Source organism: Salminus brasiliensis, chromosome 24 (genome assembly GCF_030463535.1).
Source record: "Salminus brasiliensis chromosome 24, fSalBra1.hap2, whole genome shotgun sequence".
Lineage (NCBI taxonomy): Eukaryota > Metazoa > Chordata > Actinopteri > Characiformes > Bryconidae > Salminus > Salminus brasiliensis.
The window spans coordinates 23,407,790-23,422,930 of record NC_132901.1 but is presented as its reverse complement, the minus strand read 5'-3'; the positions used below and the strand labels follow the sequence as shown (position 1 = coordinate 23,422,930).

Sequence of the window (15,141 nt, the reverse complement as noted above, 5' to 3'; positions counted from 1 at the left end):
TTAAAGGTCACTCAACTGAAGTCGGTGGAAGAGGAAGTAGACTGGCTGCAGTGTGTTTGGGGCTGCTGTGTGTTCTCCTGCTGACCACAAACATACTGCTCTACATGCACTGTGAGTGTTTCAGGCTCAAACACAGAAAGGTTCTCCTTCCAGTACTGAGCACATGTTCTCTTCTGTAAGGGTTTAGTCAAGAAACATCATGTCTTCCCAATGCAGACATGAACGTGGACCAGGCTAAAGACAGAACCATCCTTGCTTGGAAGAAAAACCTGACTGCAGAGAGAGAAACCTCGATGTCCATTTTCAGAAACCTGACTGAGGAAAGAGATCAGCTGATGAACAGCAACAAGAATCTGACTGAGGAAAGAGATCAGCTGAAGAACAGCAACAAGAATCTGACTGAGGAAAGAGATCAGCTGAAGAACAGCAACAAGAATCTGACTGAGGAAAGAGATCAGCTGAAGAACAGCAACAAGAATCTGACTGAGGAAAGAGATCAGCTGAAGAACAGCAACAAGAATCTGACTGAAGAAAGGGATCAGCTAAAGAACAGCAACAAGAATCTGACTGAAGAAAGGGATCAGCTAAAGAACAGCAACAAGAATCTGTCTGAAGACAGAAATCAGCTAAAGAACAGCAACAAGAACCTGACTGAAGAAAGGGATCAGCTAAAGAACAGCTTCCAGTGTCTGATTGGAGAAAGAGATCCTCTGAACAAAACCTTGAGTAAAGAGTGTCTTCTACTGCAGGACATAGATGCTGATTTAGTGAAATGGCTGGGTGAGTGAAACAGCTGCCAGTACAAGCAAAAACACCAAAATCAACTGCAAAATATCTGCTGATTTCCTGTTGGAAAACGACCAAGAAACATTATTAGACTCAGTCAAACAAAAACACCAAAATCAACTGCAAAATATCTGCTGATTTCCTGATGGAAAACAATTGAGAAACATTATTAGACTCAGTCAAACAGAATTACTCAGGTGTTGATTTTTTGTAATGGTCACTGATTCACACCAAAAAAATCTACTAGGAGTGTCTATCAGCATTGTGAACGTCCTTCGCTGCTTTCCACACATCTCCAACAGTGATTAGACCTTTCATCTCCACGTTTTCTAACACAGTTCCACAAGTTCTTGATGGAAACATTTGAATAAAAGCATTTAAAAAGTGTATGAGCAACCAGATCTTAGGATGAGACAGTTAGAGTTGCCTAGATGGAAACATGTCACTTAGAAGTACGTTTTTTACTGGATACAAGCAGAACTGAATCAACCAGCTGGCAAATAATGCAGGATGTATACAGGTCTAGATCTGAGTAATACTTTCTGTCAGTGTGTAGAGGAAGTACTCACGTTCTTAAAATTTGACTCTGTCCTTTATTATTCTTTAGAGAAGTTACATTCAGACAAGTGGAGGACATTTAACAGCAGCTACTACTACTTCTCTACTGTGGGGAAGAACTGGAATGAGGCCAGACAGGACTGCAGAGCCAGAGGAGCAGATCTGGTGATCATAAACAGTCGAGAGGAACAGGTGAGAAGAGCAGAGAGAAGAACCTCTACACTGACCTCTGAGATAAATCTCCTTACTCTAATTACACTCTGTTCTCCAGGAGTTCATCAACAAGCAAATGGAATATGGCTGGATTGGTCTGAGTGACACAGAAAAAGAAGGGCAGTGGAAGTGGGTGGACGGGTCACCACTGACCACTGTGTGAGTATAACAACTTGTACTGTCTGTGAGTGTGTATCATAAATCTATAATATTAATAATGGAGGAATGTCTGCTATTTATTTATTATTTATATATTATTATTTAATTCAAGGTTCTGGAGGACAGGTGAACCCAGTGATCATGAAGGAAAGGAGAACTGTGCTGTTGTTTCTAAGCTTGATCAGAGACAGAATTTTTGGAATGATGTACGCTGCTCTGACACTGCTAAATGCGTCTGTGAATTTCCACTGTTATTTCCCAAAGTACTCTAGTAATGTTGGCCAGTTGTGGTACAATTTCACATCATCCCCACAGTATAGGCATCTTTTTGTCATATTAGAGGTATCAAGTGCATTTCCAGATTTTTTGCTCTATTGAGGTTGGTGTAGCATATTGACTAACACCAATGTTCTTCCCATGGCAGACTGGGGTTCAGTTCTCTCTGAGTCTCTGAGCAAGACTCCTAATGCTACGTTTGCCTACCTGTGTAATATAATTCTACTGTAAGTTGCTCTGGCCATAAATACATTGATTATTGAGTTTCTGTCAGTGTTCTGTCTATTGCTGCAATATCAGAAATCGAGGCATGGAGTCAGTTACAGTACCACCTGTTTTTTTATTTTTCAGACAGAATGACTGAAACTGTATTGTAATTTACATGGATGTCTTGTAGTGTGTAGAAATAATGGAATCCCAGGGGCGCCGAGTGGGCCAGCGGAATAAGGACCTGTCACCAGATTATGACCAGGGAATCACTGGTTCCCGGGTATGCTGCTAGTTATTGGCAGATGGGTCTCAAGAGAACACAATTGGCCTTTCTCTCTCCAGGATGGGTAAATGGCACTTTCTCCCCACATCAGTCCAGTACAATGCTGTCCAGCATGTAGAATACTGCTCTACATGCACTGTGAGTGTTTTTAGCTTCAAACGGCAATATTTCCTCTTTTGATTCCTGAGCACATATAATACACTGCGAAAGTTACATCAAGAAATGCAGCTTTTCTCCACACAGATGCTCTAATGAAAGAGGAGAACAACAATCTGAACAACAGTCTGTGTTCTGACCCTGCAGGTTAGAGCGACCCCTGGTGCATAGCATAGGGAAGTGCAGCACATAAAGTTTAATAAGGAACCAGGAAGTAAATTCAGTGCTGCCTAGTATAGAGCTTGGAACTGTTTGTGTAAATAGTTGATCCTGCTCCATCCACATACAACAGCTTCTAAAAGTGGCAATATCTGTGAGTAGTCTCGTTACAGAAACTATATCTCTCTTTCAGCCTTGGTATTTAGACATGATGATTGTATATCTTGATAGATGTTTACAGTATCTCAAACCATACTGTGTAGCATATGTAGTTCTATTTGTAGCTTTGTCCTTACGGTTTATTCAAATTAAGGTAATTGTATAAAGCTCATTGTATTTCTATATTTTTGTTCTATTTTGTATTTAACAGTTTCACAAGAATCATCTGAGTAAAACCTCAAGCAAAACGGCACATTGTTTTCACTGGATTTATTTGGATGACTTGTTTAGCTGACTGGATAACTGAGTACAGCTACATTCAGTGAGGCCAGTACAGTCTGTCTCAAACCATCTCCTCACTGAGTGGAAACCTCACTGCAGAAAGAAAGACTCTCTTATCCAGCATTAGAAACCTGACAGAAAAAGGAGATCAGCTGAAGAGCAGCTATCAGAACCTGACTGGAGAACGAGATCGGCTAAATATGAACTACCAGAATCTGACTAAAGAAAGAGATCAGCTAAAGAGCAGCTTCTTTCAAGAACCTGACTGGAGAACAAGGTCAGCTAAAGACCAACAACCAGAATCTAACTGAAGAAAAGGGCAGCTAAACAGGAACTACCAAAATCTGACTAAAGACAGAGATCAGGTAAATCGGACTCAGCCTCTTATTATTCTTTAGAGAAGCTACATTCAGACAAATAAATAAATAAATGAATATTTTCTGACTATAAAGAAATTAATGTCTGCTATTTGTGATATCTATGAATCCTAGGTTCTGGTGATAGAAATGAGAATGTTTTTTCTATCTTTGCTGGGACACAACATGTATGGAATGATGTACCCTGCTCTGAAAAAGTTGGATGTATCTGTGAATTTACACCAAGGTTTCCCAGGTTGTGACATTTATTACAAGCTTGCGTGTCATGACCACGGCTACACCAGTAAGTCCCTGGGCAAGACTCCTAACGCTACACTGTTCTACCTGTGTAACATATTTCTAATGCAGGTCGCTCTGGCCATAAATGTACTGAGTAGAGTTTAAGACTGTGCTCTGCTTGTTGCTGTAAATATGTATGTCTGATGTGATACTGAATAAATGAAACTGTACTGCAAATGATAACTCCAAAGTGCGTAGAATAAAGTATAAGGCATTTGAAAAATTTTTTTTTATTTATTATTGAACCACAAAGAGGCTCAGACACTGTGGTCAGACCTTTAAGAGTAAAAGTACAGAGCTGTAAAACAGGCCAATCCCAAAACTATAAATCTCTTACATAACAGTCCTGACTGGAGAAAGAAATCAGCTAAAGAGCAGCAACCAGAACCTTAGTGAAGAAAGAGATCAGCGAAACAGAAGCTATAGCAACCTGGCTGGAGAAAGAGATCAGCTAAACAGAAGCTATAACAACCTGGCTGGAGAAAGAGATCAGCTAAACAGAAGCTATAACAACCTGGCTGGAGAAAGAGATCAGCAAAACAGAAGCTATAACAACCTGCCTGGAGAAAGAGATCAGCGAAACAGAAGCTATAACAACCTGCCTGGAGAAAGAGATCAGCTAAACAGAAGCTATAGCAACCTGGCTGGAGAAAGAGATCAGGTAAACAGAAGCTATAACAACATGGCTGGAGAAAGAGATCAGCGAAACAGAAGCTATAGCAACCTGGCTGGAGAAAGAGATCAGCTAAACAGAAGCTATAACAACCTGGCTGAAGAAAGAGATTAGCCAAACAGAGGCTATAACAACCTGACTGGAGAAAGAGATTAGCCAAACAGAGGCTATAACAACCTGACTGGAGAAAGAGATCAGCGAAACAGAAGCTATAACAACCTGACTGGAGAAAGAGATTAGCTAAACAGTAGCTATAACAACCTGACTGGAGAAAGAGATCAGCTAAACAGTAGCTATAACAACGTGGCTGAAGAAAGAGATCAGCTAAACAGAAGCTATAACAACCTGGTTGCAGAAATAGATCAGCCAAACAGAAGCTATAACAACGTGCCTGGAGGAAGAGATCAGCCAAACAGAAGCTATAACAACCTGGCTGGAGAAAGAGATCAGCTCAAGACCAAGACTAACAACCAGATCTGAGTGGAGAAAAAGATCAGCTAAAGAGCAAGGCATGGTGTCAATAGGTTCACACATTTATCTGCTCCAGTGAGTCCTATTCTAGGGCCAATTGTTCTCTACAGGGGCTAGACAAGTTGTGTGTGTATGCGTTTGCACATCTGTGTCAGCAATGAGTGCAACTGGAAGTAGCTGAACGTATTCATTAAAGGGGTTGCCCAAAAACATTAAACTATATAAGGTATCTAATTAGATTTTTCCTTCATAGAGGGTTCTGTGCGGCTGTCTATTATTGCAGAGTACTAAGGCGGCCCCAGTGCCTCTCACACACTTCATCTATTTATTAACTTTGGTGTGAAGCTTTTACCACAGCTCAAACACAGATGTACATAAAAGGCCAGAGTGGTTTCTTTTTGTTTCCTGTTCACAGACAGATTTTTTAATAAATCAACATCATCTAAACAGCTCATGCATACAGCATAAGAGGTGCCAACCAGCTATCAGGTCTGTTTCAGGCTCTGCTTTAAGGTTCATTTTCACCTTTTACCCCCTTTAATTTCACTTAACAGCATTTAGTAGCACATCCTGAAAGCTGACAGTTCTTTTAGAGAAGGTAAGTTACAGTCGAGTAAAACACAGAAAATGGAGGAAGGTATCTATGCGAACGCGAGCAGATTTGAACTGAGGGAGCCGAACCAAGAGGAGACTCAGGATACCAGCACCAAAAGGACAACAGGGACGCAGCAGCGAGGTAGAGAAATCGACTTTTTATCAGCTGTTCGAAGAGGATGCAGACATTCCAGGCTGGCTGTAGTGTGTTTAGGGCTGCTGTCTGTTCTCCTGCTGACCACCAACATACTTCTGTACATGTACCGTGAGTGTTGTGGCTTCAAAAGTAACTTTTAAAATGAACTTTTAAAAGCAGTATATGAAAACTTACTTTACTGTGATGATAAAATATATGGACAAAAGTATTGGGACACCTGCTCATTCATTGTTTCTTTTCAATCGAGGGTATTATAAAGAGTTGATGCTGCTTTTGTTAGAGTAACTGTCTCTGCTGTCCAGCGAAGAAGGCTTTTATTTTAGATTTTGAAGCTTTGCTATGAGAATTTGATTGCATAGAGCGTTAGTGAGGTCAGGATGTTGAATGATGATCACCACCACAACGCCTGGCATTATGCACGGTGCCCATAGGTTTATGTTTATCTGCTCCAGAGAGTCCTATTCTACTGGCAGTACCTCTCTACAGGCACCAGACAAGCTGTGTTTGTACATTTGCACATATGTATCAGCAGTGGGTACAGCTAAAAAGTAGCTGAATGCATTCATTAGAAGGGGTGTCCACAAACTTTTGGGCATATAGTGTATTTTTGCCTAAACTTTTTGCACTTTTTTGCACCTTGTTGCAAACGATCAGTCGAGAAATGTATCATGCATTTTTCTCAATGCAGATGTTCATGAGAAAGAAACTAAGGACCAAACCATCTCCTCACTGGCCGTAAACCTCACTGCTGAGAGAGAGACCCTTTTATCCAGCATAAGAGACCTGACAGAAAAAAGAGATCAGCTAAATATCAGCAACCAGAATCTGATTGGAGAAAGAGATCAGCTACATATCAGCAACCAGAATCTGATTGGAGAAAGAGATCATCTGAAAAACACTTTGAGTAAAGAGCGTCTTCTACTACAGGACATAGATGCAGATTTAGTGAAATGGCTGGGTGAGTGAAACAGCTGTCAGTACAAGCACACACCAACTTCATCTATAATGAAGACAGAGGAATCACCAAGGACTCACATTATTATTATTAAATATGGCTCTGTCCCTTATTATTCTTTAGAGAAGCTACATTTAGAGGACTGGAAGAAATTCAATAACAGCTACTACTACTTCTCTACTGTGAGAAAGAACTGGATTGAGGCCAGGCAGGACTGCAGAGCCAGAGGAGCAGATCTGGTGATAATAAACAGCAGAGAGGAACAGGTGAGGAGAGCAGAACCTCTTCACTGACCTCTGAGACAAATCTCCTTATTTACAGCAAGGCACAACTATATTGTTATACGATTTATATTCTTCTTCTCTTTTCTCTTTTATTCCTTTGCGGAACTGTGGTTAAGTAGAACTTCTTTTAAGGTAGTACTGAGTTAACACTGGCACTGAAATTAAGGTGGAACTGCATTTATGTAAGCACTGAATTTAAATGCTAAAATTAAGATGATATTTTTCAAGTTTACTCTGACACTGAAATTAAGGTGAAACTGCAAGACCAAAGCAATCAGCCGGCAACACCAGAGAAACCACCACCGAAACTAGCAACAACCCAGCAGGCGGTGGGAACCATTTAAGCTATGCAACCATTTCACATTTTCCTTTCTTTTCTAGTTACACTCTGTTCTTTTCTAGGAGTTCATTCAGAAGGAAAACATATATGTCTGGATTGGTCTGAGTGATGCAGAAGAAGAAGGACAGTGGAAGTGTGTGGACGGGTCACCACTGACCACTGCGTGAGTATAACAACTTGTACTGTTTGTGAGTGTGTATCATAAATATATAATATTAATAATGGAGAAATGTCTGCTATTTATATATTATATATAAATCCAAGGTTCTGGAGGACAGGTGAACCCAGTGATCATGATGGAAATGAGAACTGTGCTACTGTTTCTATCCCTGCTGAGACACATAATGCATGGAATGATGTACCCTGCTCTGACACTGCTAGATGGATCTGTGAATTTACCCGAACGTTTCCAAAGTTGTGACATTTATTACAAGCTTCCGTGCCAACCAGCTATCAGACCACGGCTAGACTACTATCTCTACACTGTTCTACCTGTGCAACATATTTCTAATGCAAGTCGCTCTGGCCATAAATGTACTGTGTAGAGTTTAAAACAGTGCTCTGCTTGTTGCTGTAAATTCAATACTGGAAACATGAACATGCTCTGCAGCGCCACCTATTGTTCTATTTTTCAGACAGAATGAGTATGATGTGATACTGAATGAATAAAACTGTACTGCAAATGACATGAACATGGATACAATGCTTAATAACTCAGCATGTAGAATAAAGATATAAGGCATTTGAAAGAAAACTGGCCTTTTTATTCATTATTAAAACATGAATGGGCTCAGACAATGTGGTCAGACCTTTAAGAGTGAAACCATGTGTAACACAGAGCTGTAAAACAAAACTCTTAATCAGTTACATACTTTTGAGTCTAATGAAGAGAGGCTGAAATGGCTAAAAGCCACTGGACTGGCTAAAAAGGCTAAAAGGTTATGCTAGGCTGACCTAAACAACCACTGCTATGGTTAACCATGCTGGAAGACTGCACTGGCATTGCCTGTGGTCTTGCTGCTTAGTGTTCTTGCCTCTGAACTTCCTCTGGACCGCCAGTGCCTGTCTTATACTATCTTATACTGTCTTATCCAGTGAGTTCCTCTGCCTTGCTCCTGATCTCGGGCATGTTGTACAATCTTTATAGCACTTACCGGAGATTAACATGAACCTACTGGCACCATGCATAATGCCAGGCATGGCCTAGAGGAGTATAAAGCCTCCAGCATTGAGCTGTGGAGCAGTGGAACTGTGTTCAATACTTCTGGGATGAGTTGAGGAGTTAAGGATCAGTTGTGGGGGTGGCAATCATCCAACATCCTGACCTCACTTACGCCCCTGTTGCTGAATGCAATCAGATCCTCACAGCAATGCTCTACTACCTAGTAGAAAGCTTCCCTGGACAGCAGAGACAGTTACTCCAACAAAAGCAGGATAACAATTTTTAATACCCTTGATTTTAGAAGAATCATTGAATGATCAGGTGTCTCAATACTTTTGTCCATGTAGTGTAGGTCTGAGTTTTATTATTAAAACTGAAGCTACATATATAGCAGCTACTTGTTTCCTGTTTTCAGACAGATGTAGCATCAGTTGCTGCAGAAGAGACAACTTAGTGTGTAGAAGAGTGTGAAGAGCAGAGAGGGTCAGAGAGAGAATGGACGAGGGAGTCTATGATGACGTGGACAGTGATCAGCTGAGTGAGATGGACAGTGATGTGAGGACAGCGGTCATTTATGTCAGTAAACATGGTCTTAGTGCTCAGGATATCGACGCCAAGAGAGAGACAAGAATGCAGTATTCCGGTAGGGTAAGAACACACACACACACACACACACACAGACATAAACACACACACACACAATCAGCTACATAATCTGAGTATATTCTTAATTAAAACATTTTGTCTGTAGCTGTTAAAGCAGGAAGTAGATACTGCAGACTGGCTACAGTGTGTTTGGGGCCACTGTGTGTTCTTCTGCTGACTGCATGACTTTTGGCCAGTCAATGTCCTAATGCTACGTTCGTCAGTTACAGTACCACCTGTTTTGTAATTATTTTTCAGACAGAATAATTGAAACTGTGTTGTAATTTACATGGATGTCCTGTAGTATGTAGAAATAATGGTATCTTGGGGCCCCGAGTAGTCGCCCTGTCACCAGATTATGACCAGGGGATGGCTGGTTCTCGGGCATGCTGCTAGTCATCGGCAGACGGGCTCCTAGAGAGCACAATTGGCCTTTCTCTCTCCAGGATGGATAGGTGGCACTTTCTCCCCACATCAGTCCAGTACAATGCTGTCCAGCACTGGTGTCTGCAGGCACTTTCCTCCGAGCGCATTTGTTGCCCAGTAGCATTGGATCAGTGGCAGTTTGGAAATCAGAGGCATGTAGACAAGAGGACAATCTCAGCATGCAAAAACCAGGGGTAATAAGCAAGGGGTCGGAACTAGGCTAAAAGCTAGGACTAGCAGATTCTAGCATTTACCATCTCTTCTCACCATCGTCCACTCTTTCAAAAACAAACTGGACTTCCTCAGCTGACCCAAACCGAAAACTCGTAAGGAACTGATTGCATTTGGACGAGAACATTAGTGATTAGTTATAGATCAAAAAGGTCCTTTAGACTTGATTATTGGGTGGAGCTCCAGCACTGTGAAGTCACTGCTCCACAGCCCAGTGCTGCAGGGCTTTATACCCCTCTGTCTACTAGATGCTAAGTGCTGGCCATGGTGACTTTAGACTCATGTGTGGCTGCTCCACGGCGTTCCGTTATACTATGTTATACTGTACTGGCTGTTATACTGTGGTGATTGCACCGTAAAGTAGCTGAACTCACTTATTAAAAGGAGTGTCTGCATACTTTTGGACAGGTAGTGTATGCAGGTTCTGTGAGCTTTTGTGGACCAGCATTAATGCATTATTTTGCACTCATGAGTATCATGTATCTTTGTTAAGACAAACACTGTATGCTATTTACCATTGTGCCTGGTCAATGTCACATGTCTAGCACTTGTGTGTTCTTTAGTGATAATTTCCTGTTCACTAATATAGTCAGTCTAGTGACGCATCAGTCTTCAGAGGAGTGCTGCAGAGGAGGCCACTTAGTGTGAAGTTAGCAAGAGCTGGGAGTAAAGTCAGTCAGAGAGAATGGCGACAGAGCTAATCTATGATGAAGTGGGCAGTTTTGAGCTGGGTGAGATGGACAGAGGAGAGCGAATGGAGAAGATGGTGGATATTTATGAAAGTGCAGATGCTGTAAGAGTTCAGGAGACCAGCACAGAGAGGGAGAGACGGACACAGCAGACAGGTAAAGTAAATTGGGAGTGCATAAAGTTATACCTTTAAAATGAAAGCCTTTCTCACTGTGAGCAGGTTCTACATCTTAGTACTTTCCTGCAACCTAGCAGTGATTTTTAAACATGAACCAATGTTGAACAGCTCATTAATTATTAATGAAAGGGTTTGCTCATCATCAAATCATCATTTCATGTCTTATAATGATTAGTTCATGGTTTATTAATGGGCTTTTATTATTAAGTTACTATTATCGTGTTTAAAGGTCACTCTACTAAAGTCGCTGGAAGAGGAAGTAGATTGGCTGCAGTGTGTTTGGGGCTGCTGTGTGTTCTCCTGCTGATCACCAACATACTGCTCTACATGCACTGTGAGTGTTTCAGGCTCAAACACAGAAAGGTTCTCCTTCCAGTACTGAGCACTTGTTCTCTTCTGTAAGGGTTTAGTCAAGAAACATCATGTCTTCCCAATGCAGACATGAACGTGGACCAGGCTAAAGACAGAACCATCCTTGCTTGGAAGAAAAACCTGACTGCAGAGAGAGAAACCTCGATGTCCATTTTCAGAAACCTGACTGAGGAAAGAGATCAGCTGAAGAACAGCAACAAGAATCTGACTGAGGAAAGAGATCAGCTGAAGAACAGCAACAAGAATCTGACTGAGGAAAGAGATCAGCTGAAGAACAGCAACAAGAATCTGATTGGAGAAAGAGATCAGCTAAAGAACAGCAACAAGAATCTGACTGAAGAAAGGGATCAGCTAAAGAACAGCTACCAGTGTCTGATTGGAGAAAGAGATCATCTGAACAAAACCTTAAGTAAAGAGCGTCTTCTACTGCAGGACATAGATGCTGATTTAGTGAAATGTACCTTTTTTGATTGGATACAAGCGGAGCTGAATCAGTCAGCTGGCAAATAATGTCTTAGAATTTGACTCTGTCCTTCATTATTCTTTAGAGAAGCTACATTCAGACAAGTGGAGGACATTTAACAGCAGCTACTACTACTTCTCTACTGTAGGGAAGAACTGGAGTGAGGCCAGACAGGACTGCAGAGCCAGAGGAGCAGATCTGGTGATCATAAACAGCAGAAAGGAACAGGTGAGGAGAGCAGAGAGCAGAACCTCTTCACTGACCTCTGAGATAAATCTCCTTATTCTAATTACACTCTGTTCTCCTCTAGGAGTTCATTCTGAATAAAATCAATTATGGCTGGATTGGTCTGAGTGATGCAGAAAAAGAAGGACAGTGGAAGTGGGTGGACGGGTCACCACTGACCACTGCGTGAGTATAACAACTTGTGAGTGTGTATCATAAATATATAATATTAATAAGGGAGAAATTTCTGCTATTTATATATTATTTATAAATCCAAGGTTCTGGAGGACAGGTGAACCCAGTGATCATGAAGGAAAGGAGAACTGTGCTGTTGTTTCTAAGCTTGATCAGACACAGAATTTTTGGAATGATGTACCCTGCTCTGACACTGCTAAATGCGTCTGTGAATTTCCACTGTTATTTCCCAAAGTACTCTAGTAATGTTGGCCAGTTGTGGTACAATTTCACATCATCGCACAGTATAGGTATCTTTTTGTCATATTAGAGATATCAAGTGCATTTCCAGATTTTTTGTTCTATTGAGGTTGGTGTAGCATATTGACTAACACCAATGTTCTTCCCATGGCAGACTGGGGTTAAATTCTCTCTGAGTCTCTGAGCAAGACTCCTAATGCTACGTTCGCCTACCTGTGTAATATAATTCTACTGTAAGTTGCTCTGGCCATAAATACATTGATTATTGAGTTTCTGTCAGTGTTCTGTCTATTGCTGCAATATCAGAAATCGAGGCATGGAGTCAGTTACAGTACCACCTGTTTTTTTATTTTTCAGACAGAATGACTGAAACTGTATTGTAATTTACATTGATGACTTGTAGTATGTAGAAATAATGGTATCTTGGGGCCCCGAGTGGGCCAGCGGAATAAGGCCCATCACCAGATTATGACCAGGGGATCATTGGTTCCCGGGTATGCTGCTAGTCATTGGCAGACAGGTCCCAAGAGAACACAATTGGCCTTTCTCTCTCCAGGATGGGTAGATGGCACTTTCTCCCCACATCAGTCCAGTACAATGCTGTCCAGCACTGGTGTCTGCTGGCTGATACATCAGAGCCGGGTACACAGCACTTTCCTCCGAGTGCATTTGTTGCCCAGTAGCATTGGATCAGTGGCAGTTTGGAAAACAGAGGCATGTGTCGACCTTCACCTTTCCAGTGCCGAGTGCATTGCATGTGATGGGGAGAATGTGTATGGGTTGGGTAATAGGTGATCCAAACTGGGAAGAAAATTGGTAAAAATAAATCTTTAATAAATAAATGGAACATAAATAATGCTATTCTGCCAAACTGTGTAGAATAAAATCGAAGACATTTTAAAGTAAACTGCCCTTAATTGCATTTTTTTATTTTTAATGGACGTCCCACACACTGTGATCAGACCAATGGAATTAAAAAACAATATCAAAAGGGTTTAGACTGTGTGTATCTGTTTACCCAAATACACATTTATTTGCATGCACACACCATATACTGAGCAATAGGACAGATGGAAACATTAAAGCTGTCCTAGAATGGAAGACTGTTCACATAGTGACAAACCGTAAACCTCAAACACTGATGTCTCCTCCAAAAACAAAACACATACAGATATTTAAAACAGGCCAATTCCAACACATCAAAACTGTGTCTTAGATCAGTATATTCACTCCCTCAACACACAGTCAGTCCACTAGCGAAAGCGAAAGCGTAGACAAGAGGGGTATAAAGCCCCCCAGCATTGAGCCGTGGAGCAGTGGTTCTGGATTCTCTGGAAAAAGGAAAGTTAGCTTTGGGAGTGGAGCAGCCTTCCTCCACTTTTTACATTTTTGCTATGCATTTTAACAGGGTAACAGGATCACTTCTCTCATGTTTGTATGCTGATGATCTTTGGCTCATAGACGACCCGAGCAAAGCGGCCTCTGTGTTTCACACATTTCCTGTGTTCTTCAGCTTTAGTCTGAAGCATTTAACACAGCTTAAACCCACATCTGCATATATAGCATTAAGAACAGTGTTCATTCATGCCTGCTTCCTGTAATAATTCAGTGTACGATCAGTACAATCTCAGCTGCTGCAGAAGAGACAACTAAGTGTGTAGAAGAGTGTGAAGAGCAGAGAGGCTCAGAGAGACAATAAACGAGGGAGTGATGTGACAGCAATGAGCTGAGTGAGATGGACAGTGATGAGATGACAGCGGCCATGTCGGTAAACATGGTGTTTGCGCTCAGGATATCAATACTAATTTCATAATGATACTAATACTAATGTTCTGTGGGGGGTTTCTGCTATGCAGTGGTCAGTTTCTACCAAAAGCAGTTCTGAAATAAACCACCGGTGATCTGGTGACAGGGTCATGGGCACCTAAGGCTCAGTGAGGCCTCACATCACAACCTACAGGACTTAAATGATCTGCTGCTGACCATTGTCCTGGTGCCAGATACCACAGGACACTTTTGTCTTTTGTCTTGTAGGGTCAGTCCTTCAAATGGTCAGATCTGTTGTGCTAGCATAAGGGGGACCTACTCCGGTTGCAGTGATGGTCTACTCTACCATGCATTTATTTTTCACACATATTTACTAGCCTCTTTCCCACATACACACCCTTTAAGCTTTCACAGCTAAGTGGTTGTAGGTCATATGTTATGTCCTATGTTTGAGTCTAAACGGCTACACCAGAACAACATGGAAGAGAGGCTGAAATGGCTAAAAGCATCTGGACAGGCTAAAAAGGTTTAAAGGTTATGCTAGGCTGACCTGAACAACCACTGCTATGGTTAACCACGCTGGAGGACTGCACTGGCATTGCCTGTGGTCTTGCTGCTTAGTGTTCTTGCCTCTGAACTTCCTCTGGACCGCCAGTGCCTGTCTTATACTATCTTATACTGTCTTATCCAGTGAGTTCCTCTGCCTTGCTCCTGATCTTAGGCATGTTGTACAATCTTTATTGCACTTACTGGAGATAAACATGAACCTACTGGCACCATGCATAATGCCAGGCATGGGCTAGAGGAGTATAAAGCCTCCAGCATTGAGCTGTGGAGCAGTGCAACAGCAGTGTTCAATACATCTGGGATGAGTTGGGGAGTTAAGGATCAGTTGTGGGGGTGGCAATCATCCAACATCCTGACCTCACTTACGTTCCTGTTGCTGAATGCAATCAGATCCTCACAGCAATGCTCTACTACCTAGTAGAAAGCTTCCCTGTATAGCAGAGACAGTTATTCCAACAAAAGCAGGATAACAATTTTTAATACCCTTGATTTTAGAAGAATCATTGAATGATCAGGTGTCTCAATACTTTTGTCCATGTAGTGTAGGTCTATGTTTTATTTATTGGCTTTGGTGTCACGGCTTAAAACCAAAGCTACATATATAGCAGC

General features: G+C 41.6%; 2 protein-coding genes and 1 long non-coding RNA gene across 3 annotated transcripts; all 3 read left to right on the top strand.

The window, feature by feature from the left end:
* The first annotated feature begins 293 nt into the window (after positions 1-293).
* Positions 294-1,720, top strand: LOC140546672 (uncharacterized). Its single transcript, XM_072670056.1, has 3 exons — positions 294-780; positions 1,394-1,536; positions 1,616-1,720. The coding sequence occupies exons 1-3, from the start codon at positions 294-296 to the stop codon at positions 1,718-1,720; spliced, it is 735 nt and encodes a 244-aa protein (XP_072526157.1).
* A 1,074-nt stretch (positions 1,721-2,794) lies between these two features.
* On the top strand, positions 2,795-4,075 carry LOC140547005 (uncharacterized). Its single transcript, XR_011978378.1, has 3 exons — positions 2,795-2,954; positions 3,171-3,606; positions 3,733-4,075. It is a non-coding gene; the product is annotated as an uncharacterized lncRNA (long non-coding RNA).
* Positions 4,076-5,507: 1,432 nt separating this feature from the next.
* Positions 5,508-13,141, top strand: LOC140546671 (uncharacterized). Its single transcript, XM_072670055.1, has 9 exons — positions 5,508-5,900; positions 6,481-6,750; positions 6,871-7,013; positions 7,434-7,534; positions 7,636-7,788; positions 11,114-11,493; positions 11,624-11,766; positions 11,849-11,949; positions 12,042-13,141. The coding sequence occupies exons 1-9, from the start codon at positions 5,669-5,671 to the stop codon at positions 12,199-12,201; spliced, it is 1,683 nt and encodes a 560-aa protein (XP_072526156.1). The 5' UTR covers positions 5,508-5,668; the 3' UTR covers positions 12,202-13,141.
* Positions 13,142-15,141: the final 2,000 nt, after the last annotated feature.

Bases quoted from the DNA above. Each gene is read 5' to 3' on its own strand.
- LOC140546672 (XM_072670056.1), top strand. From the start codon at position 294: ATGTCCATTTTCAGAAACCTGACTGAGGAAAGAGATCAGCTGATGAAC. The intron at 781-1,393 runs GTGAGTGAAACA...ATTATTCTTTAG, and splicing joins TGATTTAGTGAAATGGCTGG to AGAAGTTACATTCAGACAAG. The intron at 1,537-1,615 runs GTGAGAAGAGCA...TCTGTTCTCCAG, and splicing joins TAAACAGTCGAGAGGAACAG to GAGTTCATCAACAAGCAAAT.
- LOC140546671 (XM_072670055.1), top strand. From the start codon at position 5,669: ATGGAGGAAGGTATCTATGCGAACGCGAGCAGATTTGAACTGAGGGAG. The intron at 7,535-7,635 runs GTGAGTATAACA...TATAAATCCAAG, and splicing joins GGGTCACCACTGACCACTGC to GTTCTGGAGGACAGGTGAAC. The intron at 11,494-11,623 runs GTCTTCTACTGC...ATTATTCTTTAG, and splicing joins CAAAACCTTAAGTAAAGAGC to AGAAGCTACATTCAGACAAG.